Source organism: Rhinolophus sinicus, linkage group LG13 (genome assembly GCF_036562045.2).
Source record: "Rhinolophus sinicus isolate RSC01 linkage group LG13, ASM3656204v1, whole genome shotgun sequence".
Taxonomy (NCBI): domain Eukaryota; kingdom Metazoa; phylum Chordata; class Mammalia; order Chiroptera; family Rhinolophidae; genus Rhinolophus; species Rhinolophus sinicus.
This window is the reverse complement of record NC_133762.1, coordinates 25,806,120-25,826,106: the sequence shown is the minus strand read 5'-3', so window position 1 is coordinate 25,826,106 and position 19,987 is coordinate 25,806,120. Positions and strand designations below refer to the sequence as shown.

Here is a 19,987-nt window from a genome sequence, read left to right as displayed (position 1 = left end):
CTTAAATTTATTTTTTAGTTATAGTTGACATACAATATACCAGTTTCAGGTGTACAACATAGTGATCAGACATTTATATACCTTGCAAAGTGATCACCATACGTTGCTATTACATTGTTGACTATATTCCCTCTGCTGTACTATATTATATCATTGATTATATTTCCTGTGATGTAAGTCCCCGTGACTGTGTTTATAACTGGCAATTTGTACTTCTTAATCCCTTTCACCTTTCTTGCCCATTCTCCCACCCCCTCCTATCTGCAACCATCAGTTTGTTTTCTGTATCTGTGAGTTTGTTTCTGTTTTATTTTGTTTTTTCAGATTCCACATATAAGCGAGATCATATGGTATTTGTGTTTCTCTGTCTGACTTACTTCACTTAGCATAATACCATCTAGGTTCACCCATGTTGTCACAAATGGCAAGATTTCGTTCTTTTTTATGGCTGAGTAATAGTCCATTGTACATAACTACCACATCTTCTCTATTCGTCTATTGATGGACACCTAAGTTGCTTCCAGATGTTGGCTATTGTAAACATGATTATAGGTGTGCATATATCTTTCTGAATTAGTGTCTTCAATTTCTTTGCATAAGTACCCAGAAGTAGAATCGCTAGGTCATTGGTAGTTCTAGTTTTAATTTTTTGAGGCACCTCCATACTGTTTTCCATAGTGGCTACACCAATTTACGTTCCCATCAACAGTGTATGAGGGTTCCCTTTACTCCACATCCTCATCAACACTTGTTTGTAAGATTCTAATTTTGAGATTAATCATTGTTACTGCATGGAGTTGTGGTTCATTTTTATTGCTGTGTAGTGTTCCATGATTTGGATTGTACCAGTTTATTAATTCATTCTGTTGATAAGCATTCAGGTTGTTTCCAGTTTTTTGCTGTTAGGAACAAGGGTGCAATGAATATTCTCTCATTTCCTCGGGGTTTGGGGCTGGGCATCAGTTCTCAACTTTGGCTGCTCATTAGAATCTCCTGGGGAGTTTTAAAAAATGCTCATACTAGAACTTCCTCCCCCCCACACACATACACATTAGACTGATTAAATCAGAACATCTGTGGGGATGGGGCCCAGGATTGGGCAGTCCAGGGCTGAGACCCCTGGGATGCACACGGCCTGGGAATAGAATTGCTGGAAAGAGGAAAGTCACCTGTCATTAGCAGCTGATGCCAAACGTTTGCAAATTGGCTGTGTCCAGTGACACTCCCACCAGCATGGGAAGACGGTCCTGCTGCCCTCACACCCTCATCGACACTTGATATTGACCACATTTTAACTTCTTGTCCTTCCGATGGGTGTCCAATGGTATCTCACTGTGGTTTTAATTTGCATTCCTCTTATTACTAATGAGACTGAGCATTGGTGAAGTCAGTGCTGAAATAAAAACTGCAAAGAGTCAGCCAGGTGAAGATGGGGGGAGGGGAGAGATTTAGGGGGCAGGGGAGAGATTTAGGGGGCAGGGAGGTGAACACCAGGTGCCACGGTCCTGTGCTAGGCCAGGGCTGGGATGTGAGGAACAGAAAGAAAGACTTGTGTGTGTGGTGGTGGTGGTGGTGGTGGGGGATTACTGTGCATGGGAGGGGGGAGAGCGGCTTGAGACAAGGTCAGTAGAGGTGACACCAGGGCAGAGGGCTGTGGTGAGGACTTTGGCTTTTGCTCTGGGTGAGAAAAGAACATGGGAGGGTCTGAGCATTCTGGCTGCATGTGGAAAATCAGGATGGGAGCTACGTAGACATGGGAGGGGGTGTATTCTTCATAATGACTGCTTGTGGCCTGTCTCCCCTCCCCTCCCCTCTACTCATCAACTAAAACCTTACCCCGAAGGATGATTGTTTTGTTTACAGCTATTATCCCCAGCACCTAGTGACACAAACAAGCAATTAATTGTCCTTGCCCTCCTTATTCTAGGTGGCGAATGCAGGGACTTACAGGTCCCTTCACAGGTGGGTCCTTGCTTCACAGGTGGAACCAAGTTGCGTCCCCACCCCTCCCCCAGGCCTGGTAGGGCCCCTTCTGGAGTCAGTGGGCTCACAGAAGAGCTGGGGATGAGGGTACAGCTGTCCCTCCCCTGGGCCCACACCACATTGGATCAGTCAGTGCCCCGCGTGGAGCCCAGTGTTAGGTCCCTTAGACACAGGATTGATGACCCCCAGACAGGTGAGGACACCCGCGTCAGCCCCACCCTTCCCTACTACTTTCTCCCACCTGCCCAGAGTGATCTTTCTCAACAAAACCCTAAACAGAGCCCTCCACAGCAGAAAATCCTTCCTTAGCTCCCCAGTGTCCTTAGGGCAAAGTCCAAACTCCTCCAGGCCCTGGAGGCCCAGCAGATCTGAACCCTCCCAGACTGCCTACCCCACCCCCATCCCTGGGAGCTGCTCTCAGTGGCTCTGATGTAGGTACTGATTCTTACCTCGGGCCTTTCCCCTCAGTATTTCTTCACTTCCTCTGGGAAGCCGCCCTCGAGCCCCTGTCAGGTGAAACGCCTCTTGACTGTCACAGTGTCCTGTGGCCTCAAAGCACACTTCCCTTTGCTTTATAATTTTCTACTTACTTCGTCTCCCCCACCAGACAGGGACCTAGTCTTCGGTAGAGACCCCGAGTGTTTTGTTCAGGGATGAATCCCCAGCTCCGGTAACAGTGTGTGGCACATAGTGGGCGCTCAGTAAACATTTGCTAAGTGAAGGAATGAATGCATTTTGCTAGATGATGCCAGATTGCTTTGCAAACAGGTTCTGGCATTTCATACTGCCAGCAGCCACGTAAAGTGTCCATTTCCTCGCATCCACCCCCGAAATGTGTATTGTCCCCTCGTCGATGCCACGCTCTTTGGGAGGCGGCAGCCCAGTGGAGGAGATTGCCGCCCTCTCCTCAGGCCTGAGGCGGAGGCGGAGGAGGTTTCGGAACGCCAGGTGCCCAGACCCGCAGCGCGTGGCGCCAGGGGGCGCCAGAGGCAGGCGACCCGGCAGCGCTGAGCTGGCGGGCGCGCAGGGTCCCGAATGGGGACCCGCCTCGCCTGGGGTTCCCTCCGCCCGGCGCCCCACCCCCGGTAGCTCAACGCCGGGCGGTCAGTGCAGCGCCCAGGGCCAGGCCTCCGAGCAACCCCCGCCGGGCATCCAGCGCCACGCGGCGCGAGCCCCGCCAGCCCCCGGAGCACCTGCTCAGGGCGTGGCCTCCGTCGAAGGCGCTCCTCGATTGGCACGGAGGTGACAAGGGGCGGGGCATCATTTGCCCACGCCCCTCACAGGGCTGGAGTATTTAAAGGAGTTGGCAGAGCGCCTCCACTCACAGCGCAGCGGCGCGGCCTCGCGGGTGAAGGACTTTGCGACCCCAACACGACTTGGCGACCCCGGCTGCTTCGGCCACCATGCCGCGCTCTTTCCTCGTTAGGAAGTCTGCCTGCTCCCGCCGGAGGCCCAACTACAGCGAGCTGCACGACTCTTCTCCAGGTGAGTAGACCGGTTGCAGGACCCCGGAGGGGATTGGGGGGACATGCGAAGGGGACACTTTAGGGAGAGGGACTTGGGGCAAAAAGCGAGTCAAAGGTGTGGGGAAATGTGAGGAGGGGTGTGAGGAGCCCGGGGCAGGTGGATCCGGGCGGTTGGGGGAGGGCTTTTAGAGGTTGGTGGTCTCGGTTTGAGGGCACTTCTTAGCCGCCGAGAGGCGGAGGAGCCCCGCAAGTGAGAAGTGAGAGAGGAAGGGCCCTTTTTGGGAGAGACGCCGGTCAGGGGCTGGAAAGAATCCGGAGTCAGCGGATTTGGGGAAGAGAGTGGTGCCTCTGAGCTGGTGTGATTGGGGACTTGGGGTGCTGGGGTATTAAACTGGAGACTTGGGGAATTCGGGAGAAATAACCCCCTTGGGTTGGCTGGAAAGGGGGGAGATCCTTCCTGTAAGATCTGGAGGCTGAGATAGGAGAACCAGGTGACCTAGGTGAGGAGAGGGCTCTTCAAGAGCAAAAACCTATTTGTTCGAGTCGTAATTATTTGATAATTGAGTGCCGGCTCCACTCAGCCCCTATCCCGCTTCAGGCTAATGTTTGTTGACTGACTGATCTAGTGCTTGATCCGCCCTTTTCTCTCTCTCCCGTCAGAGTTCACCTTCCAGCAGCCCTACGACCAGGCCCACCTGCTGGCGGCCATCCCACCTCCTGAGGTCCTCAACCCTACGGCCTCACTGCCCACACTCATCTGGGACTCTCTCCTGGCACCCCAAGCCCAGCCAATTGGCTGGGCCTCCCTTCTGTCCCAGGAGATCCCCAAGGCTGTGGAGCTGACCTCCCTGTCAGATGAGGACAGTGGGAAAGGTTCCCAGCCCCCCAGCCCACCCTCACCGGCTCCTTCGTCCTTCTCTTCCACCTCAGCCTCTTCCCTGGAGGCTGAGGGTTATGCTGCCTTCCCAGGCTTGGGCCCATTGCCCAAGCAGCTGGTTGGGCTCTCCGGGGCCAAGGACCCCCAGTCCCGCAAGGCCTTCAACTGCAAGTACTGCAACAAGGAATATATCAGCCTGGGTGCCCTCAAGATGCACATCCGAAGCCACACGCTGCCCTGCGTTTGTGGCACCTGTGGGAAGGCGTTCTCCAGGCCCTGGCTGCTACAGGGCCATGTCCGGACCCACACTGGTGAGTGTCCCTACAGGCTGGCTGCCCTTCTCACTGTCCCTACTGCCTTCTTTACCAGCTCTTGTGAGACTGAGCTTGCTGTTATTTTCAGATTATAGAAACTGAGTCTCCTGACTTTCAGCTCAAGAGTTCGGGGGCCTGGCTCCCTGAAATGTTTGGCAAAAACATTCATTCATCAGCTAAGCAGATGGGCTAAGTAGATAAACTTTACACGTCCCTCTGCAGTCTGTTTCTCAGCCAAATGGGTTGGAGCTGGATATGGGAAAGGTGCAACCAACACCTTGCTGTTGGAGCCAGGTGTGAAGGCCCTCCCTGCTCCACCCTCCCCCAGCCCACCCCCATTTCCATCCCAGCCAGACAGGATGTTGTTAGACCCCCCACCTGAATCCTGCTTTGAGAACTTCCTCAAACCTTGGGCTGATGATTCACTCTGAGCCTCAGTTTCCTCATCTGTAAATTGAGCATAAGAATACCTTGGGGGGTTTCTGTGTGGATTAATGAAAGAAAGCGTAGGGAATGCACCTGGGGTGGTGCTTGGTACATGATAAGTAAGCATGCGCAAAAATGGTAGTTGGTATTTGTCCTGCTTCCATTCTGTATAGCTTTTAGCAAGTGATTTAACCTCTTTGAGCCTCGAGATTATGACTGCATAATCATATAGGCCAGATTATGATAATGTTTTATGGGGTGGCTATCAAGATTTGGTGGCTTCTTAATCACTTTTTAATAAGTTACTATCGTGAGGGTTCTCGGATCTGCTCTCCCCACCCCCACTGTGGAGCACACAAACTCGATCCTATCATGCAGACCTGGGAACACCTTTGCTGGCAGAAAATACGATTATGTCTTGGTGTTTCAAAAACATGATACTAAATGTGTAGAAAATTGTGAAATGGAGCCGCCTCTGTCCTTTAACTTTCTGGAAATGGGTGAAAGGTAGTCACTTTTCAGAACTTGAATGGTAGAGCCTACCCGTATTTGGGGCTGCTTTTTGGAGAGACTGTTGTGGTCTCAAAGGTTCAAGGGTCATACTATCTGCTTTGGGGTCAATCTGGCGGGTTGGAGACTCAGTTCCGGCACTTCCTGGCCCAGTGGCTGACCTGAGCCATGAGGGTCAGTGGGGTGGTTTGGGAGTAATGCATTTTGCCAGCATTATTTGTGTCATTAATATTCCTACAAAGCACATCCTCCCCAGCTTGCAGACCGCCATCCATTTCTCTTACTTTATACACAAATGGCCCTGATTTTAACATATAAAAAGTCCTACTGCCTGCTCTCTGTCCTGGGTGCCTACCCAGCTGATGAGGGCTGTATCTGCGGGGAGTTAGCCCTGGGGTGCCCCACTGGGCCCCCTTCTCTCCCCTTCAGGGGACATTATTTTAATGTAAAGGCATGGCTCAGACACAAAAAGCTTGTTGAAATGCACCATCGCCATCCTCATTGACACCCATTGTGTCCCTTAATGGTGGCCCCAGTGGGTGGGGGCTGGCGGGTGGAGCAGGTGCACGGGGCAGCGGTGCCCAGCACCTGTTCTGGGGCGCAGCTGCTGGCCCACATCGTGTCAGGCCCCTTTAATCCGGGCAGTATCGCATGTACAGTGCCCCCCTTAGCGGCCTTTGTCCCCGCCGGCCTGGTGCCGATTTCACACTCGCCAGGAACACCATAAAGGCGTCTGGGGGGTGGGGGTTCCGTCGGGTGGAGGTCTGCGCCTCTGGCTTGCGCACAAACCTCCACCTCATCACATCTTACAAGGCCTCCTTCCCCCTTTGTTCAGGCTTCTGTCTAGTCATACGTAGCATGAAGGTGATGGTTCTTTGAGCACTTGCTGTGTGAAGTCAGTGTTCAGGGCTTCCTTCACCTGTGTAAGGCAGTAACTCCATCAACTACTTTAGGAGGGAGGTGCCATAATCCCCCCTTACAGATGAGGAAACTGAGGCACAGAGAAGGAAGTTACTTTCCCAAGTCACCGCTTATAAGGCTGGAGTCAGAACTTTACTTTGTTGGTCAAGGAAGGGAGGGAAGTGGCTTTCAGTGCCCCAGGGAATATAGGACTCCCTCCCATTTACCCCATCTGCTTACAGTAGCCTTTAGTTCACAAGGAAGGGAGTGTGGAAGAACTTCACTTAGACCTTGTAGAATGCAATAGTCAAACCCTTCAGGCCTGGTATGCAGAGGGAAGTCAATAATGGCGGAGCAAACGACAGCCCTTCCCCAGTCCTCCAGCCAGGTAGCCCCCTCTCTGCCTCAGGAGACTGAGCCCTTGAATGGATGGGTCTGCGTCAGCCTCAGGCATCTGGACTGCTGGACTCCTCCCTCAGTGCCCCAGGCACCCAAGAGACTGATGGGATTCATTCATTCCCTGCTATTCTTGAATTCCAACCCTGGGATTTAACCAGTGGGCCCTGGCCTCGGGCCGATCAGGGTGGCAGTGGGAGGAGAGAAGAATTGTATTTTTTGGAAGAGAATACTCAGGATTATAGACTAGTGCCTGGCACATAGTGGGAACTTGGTAAGTATTTGTTTAATGAGTTACTATTCTGAATTTTTTTTGGGGAAATACTGCACCCCCAAGGAAAAACAAAACATGGCATTGTCCATGTTTTTGAACCGTGAACTATATCCTTGATTGGGGCAAGAATTGTGAAAAGTTGGTGAATGGGGTTATCTGGTGGTGATTAAAGGGTCAGGCTTCTCTGAGACCTTAAAAACAAAAAAACAAAACAGTCTTACAGACTTATTCATGGGACAAGCACTTATTGAGCACTTACTGTGTACCCAGCCCTGTGTGTAAGACTTCCCAAAATAGTCTTGGCCAGGCAGGTGGCGTGAGGGTCACAAGTGGGGAGGGGTTTTAAACAAGTCCTAAGGTAAAAGGTTTCTATGGCCTTTTGCGGGGTGTCCCAGGCCCTGGGCTGGAGGCTTGGAATGGATTCAGGGGAGGCCGCTGCCCTCATGGGACTCAGCCTGATTCAGGGGCAGACAAGGAGACTTGAAATTACCCTTAGTGTGATCACTGTCGGTGGGGAAGCAGCCCAGAGCAGTGGCCAAACCTGCTGGGGTGGGGGGTAAGGGGTGGGGCCCAAGGAGGCCTTTAGGGCTGACTCTTAAGCTTTGACCCCAGATGAGATGAATCCAGGAGCGATAATAGGGAACACCCACCCCCAAAGTCCCCCTAACTTAGGCAGTCTGTGTAGTGGTTAAAATCAAGGACTCGAATCAGGCTGTTTGGTTCCTGCTGGGTGACCCTGCATATGCTGCTTAATTTCTCTGTGCCTCAGTTTCATTATATCTAAAGTGAGGCAAGTGTAGGATGAAACGAGGTAAGTGTACACCGCTTCTCACTGTCCCTGGCAGAAAGTAAGTGGTCAATAAATGAAGTCACCGTCAGTGTTGAGCACTTCCTGCCCGCACAGTGTAGGTGGTGAAGTGCTTTATTCTACCCTCTCTCAATTACCAACCCCTATGAGTGGGGGGAAGGACAGCCCCATTTTACAGAGGAGCAGATGGAGGCTCAGAGAAGGCAGATGATTTGTTCAAGGTCATGGTGACAAGTGGCAGAGCTCCCTAGTCAAATCCAGGCCTTTGGACACTGGATACGGCCTGGATTTTCTGTCATGGGACTCCTTCAGGGTTGAGGGTGAGCTGGGCTCTAAAAGGCTGGGGTAGGTGAGTAGGGACTTCAATAAATGTCAGCTGTTGTCCCAAGCGACTTAGCAGTCTCACTGACTCCCTCCTGCTTTCTCTCCCCAGGGGAGAAGCCCTTCTCCTGCTCCCACTGCAGCCGGGCCTTCGCAGACCGCTCCAACCTGCGGGCCCACCTCCAGACCCACTCAGACGTCAAGAAGTACCAGTGCAAAACGTGCTCCCGGACCTTCTCCCGCATGTCCCTGCTCCACAAACACCAAGAGTCAGGCTGCTCTGGGGGCCCCCGCTGACCCTCGGGGCTCCTACTGCTTCTCCAGACCCCCTGGAGTGGCCTCCCCTAACTCCAGAAAGAAGGACCCCCCACATCCTTCTCACCACCATGGAATTCCTTTCTGAGCTCCCCTTCTGACTGCGTTGGCCCCACAGGACTCTGAGGACCGTTTTCCAGTTCTCTCTGATCTGGGGACCTCGGTCGTCTCTGAAAGAGGCCTTTCGGTGGACATTTCTATGGACGGCTGATGGGAGGGTGGCTTGCAGTGGAGATCCCTTCCGGCAGCCACTGCTCCGAGCATTCTGGAGTTGGCCTTTCTGTGTGGGTTTGTGTATCCAAAGCTATTTGGATGCAGCTGCTTTGAGCTACAGGACAAAGCTGACAGACTAATAGGAGGCTCCCACCCCACTCAGGGGACCCCACTCCTCCTCCCCAGAAACCCTCAGGCTGCCCCTCCAGGAGGTATAACTAACTGCAATAATCCACCCCCAGGGGCACCCACGGGGCCTGCAGGGGTCATCACTTGACGTGTCTAGACCCCAGCTATTTCAGCCTCCTGTTTGTCACGGTGGCACCTGTTTCATGGGCAATTTAACGTTTGAAAAGGGAATGTGAGTAATTGCTGTCACTTGTCCTGGGCCCAAGTAGGGTGCTTTGGCCCAACCAATGTGTCTCCCAGAACTATTTTCGGGGCCCGACAGGTGGGCCCAGGAAGAAGATGTTTACATTTTTTAAAGGTACACTGGTATTTATATTGCAAGCAACATTTTGTACTAAGGAAACGTTTTGTATAGTTATATGTACAGTTTATTGATATTCAATAAAGTGGTTAATTTATATATAAGAAAAGTCTCCTTGGTTTCCTAGAGGAGTGGGTATTTATTTCAAAGAGCCTTTAGGTGGGGGAGGGAGCAGGGATTCGTGGAGCTCAGATATTCCTGACACAGCCTTGAATCATGTCCTCTCGCCTGTGTGACTTTGGACTCCTGGATTTGACAGTCAGGGACCTTGTTTGTGCAAATGGGTTTTCCTCTGAGCCTCGTGTCCTGTGTGATGTGGAGGTTGGGAAACACCTGTGACCCGGGGGAACAGTCGGGTATGTGTGCAGGTTCCTTAACTCTCTCTGTGGCGGCCCTTGTTTATTCTCTCATTTTGAAGCTCACCAGACCCACAGGGTGAGAAGCTGGCTCCCTGGGTCTTATCAACTAGACAGGCTGGGGGCTTTGCCCAGCACTGCAAGACTTTTGGAGAAGGACTGGCTGCTGCTCCCAGCTGAGGGAGTGGAATGCAATGAGCCAGAAGGGGACAGAGGATGTCCTTCCTGTTTCTAAGGGCACTGGGCCCCGCTCGGCCTCCCTGTCAGACCCACACCTCCGACTGGCCGCTGGGTACCAAATGGCCTTTGATGCAAGGAAATTGGCTGGCTGGAGCCAGGAGGGTGAGAAGCCAGGCCAAAGGGTAGGGGTCATTCAGCTTCCTGCTCCGAGGACAGGACAGGACGGGGAAGACAGTCGGCTTGCATCCCCGGCTGGGATAATTCACTCCTGGCTGGCTGGCTGTCATGGTGACCTCACCTCTGGGGCCCTCCTGGGGCCAGGAGAAAATGAGTGTCCTTTTCGAGCACAAAAGGTGCTGAAGGTGCCAGTTTCCTGCGGGGGAGCTGAGCAGGCGTGCAGGCGTCCCAGAGCTCCCAGAGCCCCGGAGTCAGGCTGGGGGTGGGGGGAGCTTCATGTTCCAAAGGAGAGATGATTCTTTCTTCTAAACAGGAAATGGTGACCCGCAGGCCGGGAGCAGCCCTTAATGACTTGCAGCTTTCCTCCCAAAAGGAAAAAAAAAAAAAAAGTTCTCTAACAATCGCCAAATTGTAGCGGGCCTCCCTGAAGGGAAGTTAGAGTTGTGGGGGATGCAGGGCTGAGCACCAATTTTCTGAAGGCCTACTGTGTCCCTCATCCCTGGGCTGCCACAGTAGGTGCTGCCATTGATGGCGAATGAATAAATGACTTCACCCCGAGGCGCTGGGCCTGGTGGAAACCCCCAGCTGGCATTTGAAATTGGGTCCACCAGGCTCTGATCATCTTGGAGCCAGGTATGCCTGGCTCCTGTCCCCAACTCAGGGTGCATGGAGCAAGGCTCTTCCCCGCTCGAACCCCAAGTTTCTGCCTCTCTAAAATGGGGTAACGATAGTGCCTTCCTCCCCACACTGTAAAGGGGCGTTCGTTCCACAGGTTTTGATGAGCTTGGTGTGTGCCAGGTCCTGTTCTAGGCCCTGGGGGCTACGGCAGTGGACAGACGGACAGCCCCACACTTACAGAACTTATGTTCTAGCTGGGGAGACAGAAAACAAACAAGTGATTAAATAAACAAGCCGCTTTCCTACAGTGAGGGTGCCAAGATGGAATTAAAGAAAGCACGTGCTGGAGAACCATGGGGTGGGGCTCCCTCAGATAAGGCCGGTGGAGAGCCGGAGAGCTCTCCGGGAAGGCTGACATTCCAGTGGAAACCTGAAGGAGGAGAAAGTTCCAGACCGAGGAGAGAGCAGCAAGTGCAAAGGCTTAGAGGCTGGGAAGAGCTGCCCCTCCCCACACCCCAAGAAAGACCAGGGGTGCTGGGGGCTGCAGAGGTAGGGTGGGATCGGTGAGCCCACCCGGATCCTGTAGAGCCTGTGAGGGTGGCAAGGAGGCAGGACTGTAGCCCAGCCCAGAGGGCAGCCACTGGGTAAGTGGGGGGCATAACGAGGCCTGCTTCCCTCTTATACAGATTCCCTGACTCCTGGAAGGTGGAATTAGAGGGTCAAGGGAGGAGAGAGCAGGACTGGAAGCCCAGCGGGCCCGGCCCAGGGTAGGGGAGGCCTTGGGGAAGACTGGATTTAAGAGGCACTGTGGCAGTTGTGACAGCAGCTGTGCTGGGCATACCTGAGGGCTAGTGGGTCACAGTTATTTGATGTCATTAAAAGGGAACGTTGGACCCGGTGGGTCGGGTCGGTGTGGGGTAGAGGTGGCGTTACTAAGAATGAGGGCAGAACAGCCCCACCTGACATGGAAAAGCCACACTGTCAAGTGAAAAAAATAACATGCAGAACATACATGCCCCCTTTTGTGGGAAAAAGAGGGGCACAAATGAGTAATGTTATTCCTTCTCATTCTTGTTTATATTTGCCTATGGAAGCTGTAGAGGGCTTTACAAAATCTAATAAAAGCATTCTCTTTGGGGGAGGGGTGTGTCTCGGAGGTGGAATGGGATGGATGGAGATGAGAAGGAGGGAACAGGGAGACCGTTTCTTATACTTTTTAAAAAAGCTTTTTTATTTTGAAATAATTTCAACCGGGCAAAAAAGTACAACAAACGGGAAACTTTCATTATTCAGATTCTTCAGAATGTTAACATTTTATCATGTTTGCATTTTCTCTCTCACACAGACTCATACGTATTATTTTTTTCAGAACCATTTGAGAGCAAGTTGTAGACATGATGCCCCTTTACCGCTAGATATTAGAGCTTGCCATGTTTAAGGACAGACATTCTCTCCTATAACCGTAGTTCATGGTCAAAACTAGGAAATGTAGCTCTAGTGCAATGTTATTGTCTACTCCACAGTCACAATCAAGTTTCCCCAACTGTCCCAGTTACATCGGCCATAGCCTTTTAGGGAGTGGGGGAGGGGAGAGATCCAGGACCACAGGCTGCATTTACCTGTCCTGTCTCTTTACTTTTTCGTCCTGAGACAGCTTCTTTTTTTGGTCTTTTGTGACTTGGACATTTTTGGAAGAGTTCCCCAAATTGGATTTTCCTGATGCTTCCTCATGATGAATTCGGGTTGTACGCTTTTGGCAGAACCTCAGAAATGTCACTGTGTCTTTCTTAGTACAAACTGTCAGGAGGCACAAGGAGGTCAGCTTGCCATTACTGGTGACGTCAACTTTGACCACTTGGTTAAGGTGATGTCTGCCAGCTTTCATGCGGATAAATTTCCTCTTTTTCCCCTTTTGTACTAAATCCATTATCTTGCGGGGAGACATTCCGAGACCATGTGAATATCCTGTTACTCCTCAAACTTCCACCCACGAGTTTTAGCCCTCACTGGTGATTTTTGCCTAAATCAATTATTACTATGGTGGTTGCCAAACGGTGATTTTCTAGCTCCATCAGTCCTTCTATTTTTACTGCTTGGCTTTCTGCTGTAGGGAAGAACTTCCCCTTCTCTGTCCTGGCAGAGCTGTGGGACGGGGAGCAGCAGGATCTGGTGGGGCCATTATTATCTTCCCCTGGGCTTTTCTTTAAAATGAGTCCAGGAAATAAAGTGGCTGTAAAGCTGATCGCCATGCAAGTGTCCAGGCAGGCAGGTCTGGGGCCAGGGCCACCTCTGGGCACATCTGGGCCCCATTAGTGACTTGGCAGCTACTCCTGGGTGTCCCTTGAGCCGGGATGGGGGGGTACTCTGGCGGGCAGGGATCTGAGTTTTCCTTGCTCCTCTTTGCTTTCAAATGGTCAATTTCACACATATTAGGGGAATATTTTTTTCATTAAAAAATTAAAATATTAGATGTAAGGCTCAAGTAATGTGTGATCAGCACACTCTGTCTCAATGCCTTTACTGTCCCCAGTGTGATGTTGTGAAGAACTTAGTTTGTATCTTTCTTTCTAGATTAAAGAAAGTAAATAGGGGTGGCCGGTTAGCTCAGGTGGTTAGAGCGTGGTGTTGGTAACACCAAGGTTTCTAGTTCGATCCCCGCATGCGCCACTGTGAGCTGTGCCCTCCTTAAAAAACAAAAACAAAGAAACAAAGAAAGTAAACATATATTTACATGCACACATGGATCCAATTTTATTCCCAGGAAAAGCCAGAGTCCTCACCTCGGCCCACAGGCTTCTGTAGATCTGGCCCCATCACCTCTACCTCTTCCCCTCCTTCACATCTCTCACCCACACCAGCCACAGGGGGCCTTCTGCCGCCTCAGGGCCTTTGCACTTACAGCTCTCCTGCCAGGAAGACTCAGCCCCCAAAGAGCCACTTGGCCGGCTTCCCCACCATCCTTCTCCCCTTTGCATTCCAGTGCCCTCCCTCATGGTTTTTCTCCATAGCACTTGTCACACTCCGACAAACCATATATTTCACTGTTCACGGTTTCTCTGTTGACCGTCTCCCCCACCAGAACGTCAGCTTCATGCGGGTGGAAATTGTGTCTGCTTTATTCACTGCCTGGTCCCTGGTGCCTCATGTCTCGAATGTAGGAGGCGCACACTCCGTAAAACGCTGCTGAATGAATGATGAATGCATATATCTGTGCCCCTAGGAAACACAGCGTGCTCGCCACTTTTATGGAGCACTTTCTAGGAGGCGCTCAGCACTTTCAGGCATTGTGCTGAGCGGCTCATAGATTAACTCATTAAACCGTTACAACCGAGTCCAGAAAGAGCAAAGCAAGACAAAAAGAGGCTAACTAACCTGTCCAGGGTCACACGGCAAGGAAGTGGCAGAGTTGGAATTTGAACCCTGGGTTCTTTTATTATTGTTGTCATTTTGTTCTTTCTACCTTTGGGGTGGATTTAATTAAAACTTTTAAAATTGAAGTAGAACAGTGTCTGTGTCTTTAACGACCAACTACACTCGCTCGCCTAGAATCTCACACATAGAGGGGCCCATTAACCAGTCTTCTAGAAATTCCACACATCCTTCTCCAGCCAGGTAGGTAGCCAAAGGTGCGTGTAGATACGGGGGGTGGGGGATAGGCCAAGCTGGTGCCTGGGTGAGGTGGGGATATCCTGTGTGGTCCCTGCAGGACAAGAGAGGCTTCCAGACCAGGAGCCCCATGAGGGCAGGACCACCCACCTGGCAAGACTCCCCTCCACACCCTTGGACCCACACGGGGCGCCCACAGTTGGTTGATATATTAGTTTCCTAGGGTTGCCATAAAAAATGACCACAAAATTGGGTGGCTTAAAACAACAGAAACTTACTCTCCCACAGTCTGAAATCTCGTGTTAGCAGGGCTGTGTTCTCTCCAAGGGCTCTTGGGGAGAGTCCTTCCTTGCTTCTTCCAGCTTCTGGTGGCTCCTGAGAATCCTGGCGTTCCTTGGTTTGTAGCCGCATGACTTCAATTTCTGCCTCCGTTTTCACAGGGCCTTCCTCCTGTCCTTATTTCTCGGTGTTCTTTCTTCTTATAAGGATACCAGTGATTGGATTAGGGCCCATCCTGACCCAATACGACCTCATCTTAATATCTACAAAGATCCCATTTCCAAGGAAGGTCACCTCAGCGGTGCTGGGGGTTGGGACTTGAACTTATCTTTCTGGGGGACACAATTCAATCCACTATAGGTGGCTACAGCCAAGGGTGTGGCAAGTCTTTCTCAGGCCCCAATGGATCCCAAACCCTGAGGGAGAGTCTGGAAGCCGGCCTGCAGGCTTAAGAAGAGCCCTGGGGAGTTGGATTTTGCCTCTGTGGTTCCTAGAGAGAGATGGCCAAAGGCTTCCCTGACCCCTGAACTCAGAACGTATAGCGTGAGTAGGTGCCAATGGGATGGACAAGAGCCAGCCAAGGTGGGAGAGGTCAGCTGGGATTGGGGCCAGGGCCATGCAAGTCTGGGCGGAAATTCTGGATTTATCTTGAGCACCCTGGGGAGCCATGGGAACGTTTGAGTGGAGGGAGGACATGAATGGATTTGTCCCTTGGGAAGATCCCTTGGGCAGCTGTGTGGGGAGCACCACCAGCAGCAGGGAGGCCCCTACCCTCTTGGTGGCAGATGAAGCAAAGGGAAGGGTAGAGTCAGAGATATTTGGGAATTTTAGCGACTCATGGATACTAGGAGTGAGGGAGGGGGAAAAACAATGCCTTGGCTGGATTTTTCAGCAACTGAGGGAGGTAAAGACCAGTGAGGTAAAGAACCATCAGACAGACAAATAATAATAAGAATATAACAGTTGACGTTTCATGAGGGTTTACTACCTGTTCTGCACAGATTATCTGATTTAATCTTCACAACAATCCTAGGCAATGTAAGTATAAAAGGTTGTCCTACGATGGTGAAGAGCTCGGTTCTGGAGCCAGACTGCTCAGGCTTACATCTCTCCTCCACTGCCTACCTGCTGGGTAACCTACAGCAAAGTGGCTCAACCTTTCTGGGTCCATTTCCTCATCTGAAGAACAGCCCCTCCTTCCTGGGGTTGTTGTGAAGAGCAAACGAGTGAATACTTACCAATTGCTTGGCCTCAGGCCTGGCACAAAGTAAAGTCTCAGTAAATACTGGCTATTATTACACCCATTTCACAGATAGAGGAATCCAGGCTCCAGAAGGGTAGAGAACTTTCTCAAGGCCACACAGAGCGTAATCCTAATGTTTCTGGCTCTTTGTGTCTCCTTGCCCTTAGTGAAGTGTGGGGGCCAGGGCCGGCCTGCTGACTACCAGGATGTAGTATCCTGTGTGCCCCCAGCCTTGCGTGGCCAGGTGACCAGGGCTCAGGGGAGCTGGAAGATTCTCCATGAAGGTGTCCACAACCTCTCTGTGGATATAAGCTGGAAAGGCCTCAGGTGTGGATAACCTGTGTTCCCAAACCCAAGTCTATTCAGCTGGTGCTATGGCCTGAAATAAACACTTCAGTGGAGGTTGAAAAGGCAGGAGCGAGGAAAAAGGAAGCCCACGTGTTACTCAGGGGAGTGCTTGGGGTGGGGATCACCCAAGGAAACCCATTTTTCCCCCAGGGAAATGACCTAGAGCTGGTCAAGGGCCTTTCCTAAGAAACTCCATCCTTTCTTTGTGGGTCCGAGTGCCACCAGTGCCTCACTCGCGACCCTGGATGAGTCCCTGCCCTCTCTCGGCCTCACTTTACACGTCAGTAAAACGTGTTCAACCTTTGACCCAATAATAAAATAAAAAGCACATAAACACATTCCCCCCAGCACTTCTCAGAAGAGCAGGACACCGTAAACTAACTCACGAGAAGACTGGATACGTTCCTTGGAGCCCCTGAGTATTCTGAGAACTTTGTAGCTATTATACGCGTAAATGTCCATACAGTCTCGCAAAAACATATTGCGTATGTAGCACATGAGCAGAGAAAGAAAAAGATCTGGCACGTGACAAGCACGCCAAATATTTCTTGAATGAATGAATGAGTAATCAATGAACATCTGTTCGCAGGGAAGAAAGAAGGGAGAAGAAAAGGAAAAAGAAGGAGCTTATAAGATACTACATCCCCACCGTTCACAGTGATTTTTTCTCCAGGGGTAGGATGAAGCACTGGTGAGGAGAGAGGCATTTTTCTATCATTTTTACCTTTCTGCTTCTGTATCATTGCTGCTTCCCCTCAGCGAGCCACTCTTGGTTTACAATCAATCAACCAATATTTTCAAAGATAAGCAAGATGTTCACGTGTTTAATTCTAAAGGTGCCCACATGTGCTGACTGGTGAAGGAAGCAGCTGGTAGAGCAGCCTGAGAAAGTCATATGGACCCATTTGGGTAAATTGTTACCTTCATTTTTATCCAGCTTTGCCCTCCCAGAGAGGAAAATGTGTGTCCCAGGGGTCTATGGTAGTTCTGTCTGGATGGCGGGGTAGCTGGGGTTTGATTTCTCTTCTTCATAAATCTCTGAATTTTCTATGATGAGCATGTATTTTTCTTTCTAAACACACACACACACAAAATATGCAAGACTTGGCAATGATCCAGGGTGAGAAGTTACCTTTGGTAATCATGGTCACCCTGTCACTTCCTCGAGGGCTTCAAAGTGATGTCTGGGTGTCATTTGGTGCCCATCCTGGGCACTGCCCATGGGCTGAATTCATCCCTGGCTTCTGTGTCTATGGGCAGTGCATCCTCCAGCCCCAGTGGGTCTGCTATTCCCCGAGAGCGTGGATATTTGCCACACGGGGCTGTTTACTGCCTGTGAGCAGGTCAATCCGGTGAGTGAGTGAGGCAGAGGGTGAGCTCAGGAAGCGCAGGGGACTTTCCCAAGGACATGCAGCTATGAGGTAATTGGTGGCACCAACATTTTTTAACGTCTTTATTGAGATATAATTCACATACCGTACAATTCATCCATTTAAAGGGTACAATTCAGTGGTTTTTGGTATACGCACAAGGTTGTGCAACCATCCCTACTATCTAATTCCAGAACATGTCATCACTGGAAAAAAGAAACCCCGTGTCCAATAGCAGCCACTCCCCATTTCCTCCTCCCCTCACCCCTGGCAACCAGTAATCTGCTGTCTCTATGGATTGGCCTGTTCCGGACATTTCATACAAATATGGCATTATAGAAGTGGATCATACAAATCACCACGTGTCCTTTTTGTCTGGTTTCTTTCACTTAGCATACATTTTGAGGTTCATCCATGGCGGAGCATGTGTCGTACTTCATTCTTTTTCTGGCCCAGTAATATTCCATTGGTGGCTAGGCCACGTTTTGTGTATCCACTCATCGGCTGGTGGACCTTTGGGTTGTTCCCACTCTTGGGCTCTAATGCAGAGTGCCGGTGTGAGCATTCCTGTCCAGCTTTCGTGTGGACCACACCGATGGATGCAAGAGTTCAATCTGCACTAATGCCATCCTTGCCAGCGTTTTGTTATTATTGGTTTTTATTTTCACTTTCAGCCAATGTAGTAGGTACGTGTGTAACAGTTTTTTCAAGATGTAATTGACATACAATAAACTGCCATAGATAAAATATAACTTTGATACGTTCTTACTTCTCTTGGGAAATAAAAGTGAAATGTTTGGGTCTCTGCTTAGGCACCAGGATATGAACCAGGCTCTGCCCTGCCCCGGGCCAGGCTGATTTCTGCTGGTGGAGCCGCTGTGAACAGAGGCTGGTGTGCCCCTGATGGGCCTCTGACTCTCCCATCCGGGTCTTTCTGGGCAGAGGGCAGGTCTGCGGCTCCACCTGTGAGCCCCTGCGACCGTAGCTCAGTCCTGTCTGCGTCCAGCACACGTGCTCCCAGCCTCTACTGCATTCCGGGCCTTGTTCCAGGCACTAGTGATGGGGCAGCAAACAGATAGCAGGTCCTTGTTCTCAGGGAGCTGACAGCCCAGCGAGGGGCGCCGTATTGCCTGGAAAGACTGCAGCAGGAGGGCATGAGCTTCGTCTGGGGTGTGGGCGGCATTCGGAGGATCCTTCCCAGAGACAGTGACGGAGCAGCAATTAGCCAGGCACAAAGAACTTGAGTGGGAGGAAGAAGTTGTAGGCAGAGGGAACAGCAAGTGCAAAGGCCCTGAGGTGGGAATATTCAAGGTGTGTTCAAGGAGTGGTGAGGGGTCAGTGTAGTTGGAGGGAGAGAGGTGGGATAGAGGTGGGAGACGGGGTGGGAGAGGTGGGTAGATGCCAGGTGTTTGGATTTTATTCTCGCCATGGGAAGCCGCCAGGGGATTTAATGCGGAGGAGTGACTTCCCTCTGGCCGTGTGTGGGAAATAGACTAAGGGAACTGAAAGGAAGTGGGAGACAAGAGAGGAGGCACCTGCAGGCTGTGGCTTCCGCTGGAGAGTGGGTGAGAGGAGGATGGGTGGGAGAGGTCTATGTGCCGGGGCTGGGAGGGGGGAGAGTGAATGAGGGAGGGGGAATGAGGCAGAGGAAGGATTCCAGCGCTCCTGGATGTGGGCTTGAGCCATGGAATGGTGGATGGTGGTAGCAGTGGAAAAAACTGGTTTTCGGGACAGGAGACAGCGAGGAAAATGAAGAAACATATTTCTTATAATTCTGTTCTCTCTGGACCCTCCCCCAGTCATCTCTACCAGCAACACCACCACCACTCCTTGCCCTGACCCACGTCTGTGTTGACCCCGGGCCTGGGACCTAACCTCTGACCCCTGGCCCCTAGCAACCAAACAGACAGACCCCTGGACTTTGCATACCTCTCCCTTCCACTCCCGCCCTGGCCCCACCACCTTCCCCACCAGAGCCACCTCCACCAGACGATGGTGATCTCTGAGAGAGCGGGCACAGCACCTCATACAGCGCCTGGCGCATAGCAAGCACTCAATAAGTATTTGTTGAATTAATTAAAGAAAATTGTGGATGATCTTGATGGAGAATATGGTACTGGGGATCCATAGAGGAGCTTGGAGGAAGGGAAGGCCGAGTTCTCTCACTCACTCTGTCCCTCTTCACCCTGCCCTGTAGAAGGGCAGAGGCTCTCTGGGATCTTGGCTGAGGTGAAGCATCCAGCTCTAGAGCCCAAGAACGAAGGTTAGCACAACACCCTCGGGAGATGCTTCCGCTGTTACTATCACATGCCCAGTTTACAGACAAGACTGGAATCCCAGCAGGAGGAGGCATTTGCCCAAGGTGCCCCCACCCCAGGTGATAATAATGGCCAAGCGGAGACCTGAACCCAGACCTGCCTGACTGCATGGTCCTTATCTAAACTTTTGTCCTCAAAGAGCCTCTTCAGAAAAGTGAAAATAGAAATGTAGGGACCCAAAGGCTGGGGAAGAATTTCT

The 19,987-nt window shown here is 51.3% G+C and overlaps 1 protein-coding gene across 1 annotated transcript; it reads left to right on the top strand.

The window, feature by feature from the left end:
- Positions 1-3,298: 3,298 nt before the first annotated feature.
- On the top strand, positions 3,299-9,402 carry SNAI1 (snail family transcriptional repressor 1). The gene is made up of 3 exons (XM_019726100.2): positions 3,299-3,468; positions 4,110-4,637; positions 8,388-9,402. The coding sequence occupies exons 1-3, from the start codon at positions 3,387-3,389 to the stop codon at positions 8,570-8,572; spliced, it is 795 nt and encodes a 264-aa protein (XP_019581659.1). The 5' UTR covers positions 3,299-3,386; the 3' UTR covers positions 8,573-9,402.
- Positions 9,403-19,987: the final 10,585 nt, after the last annotated feature.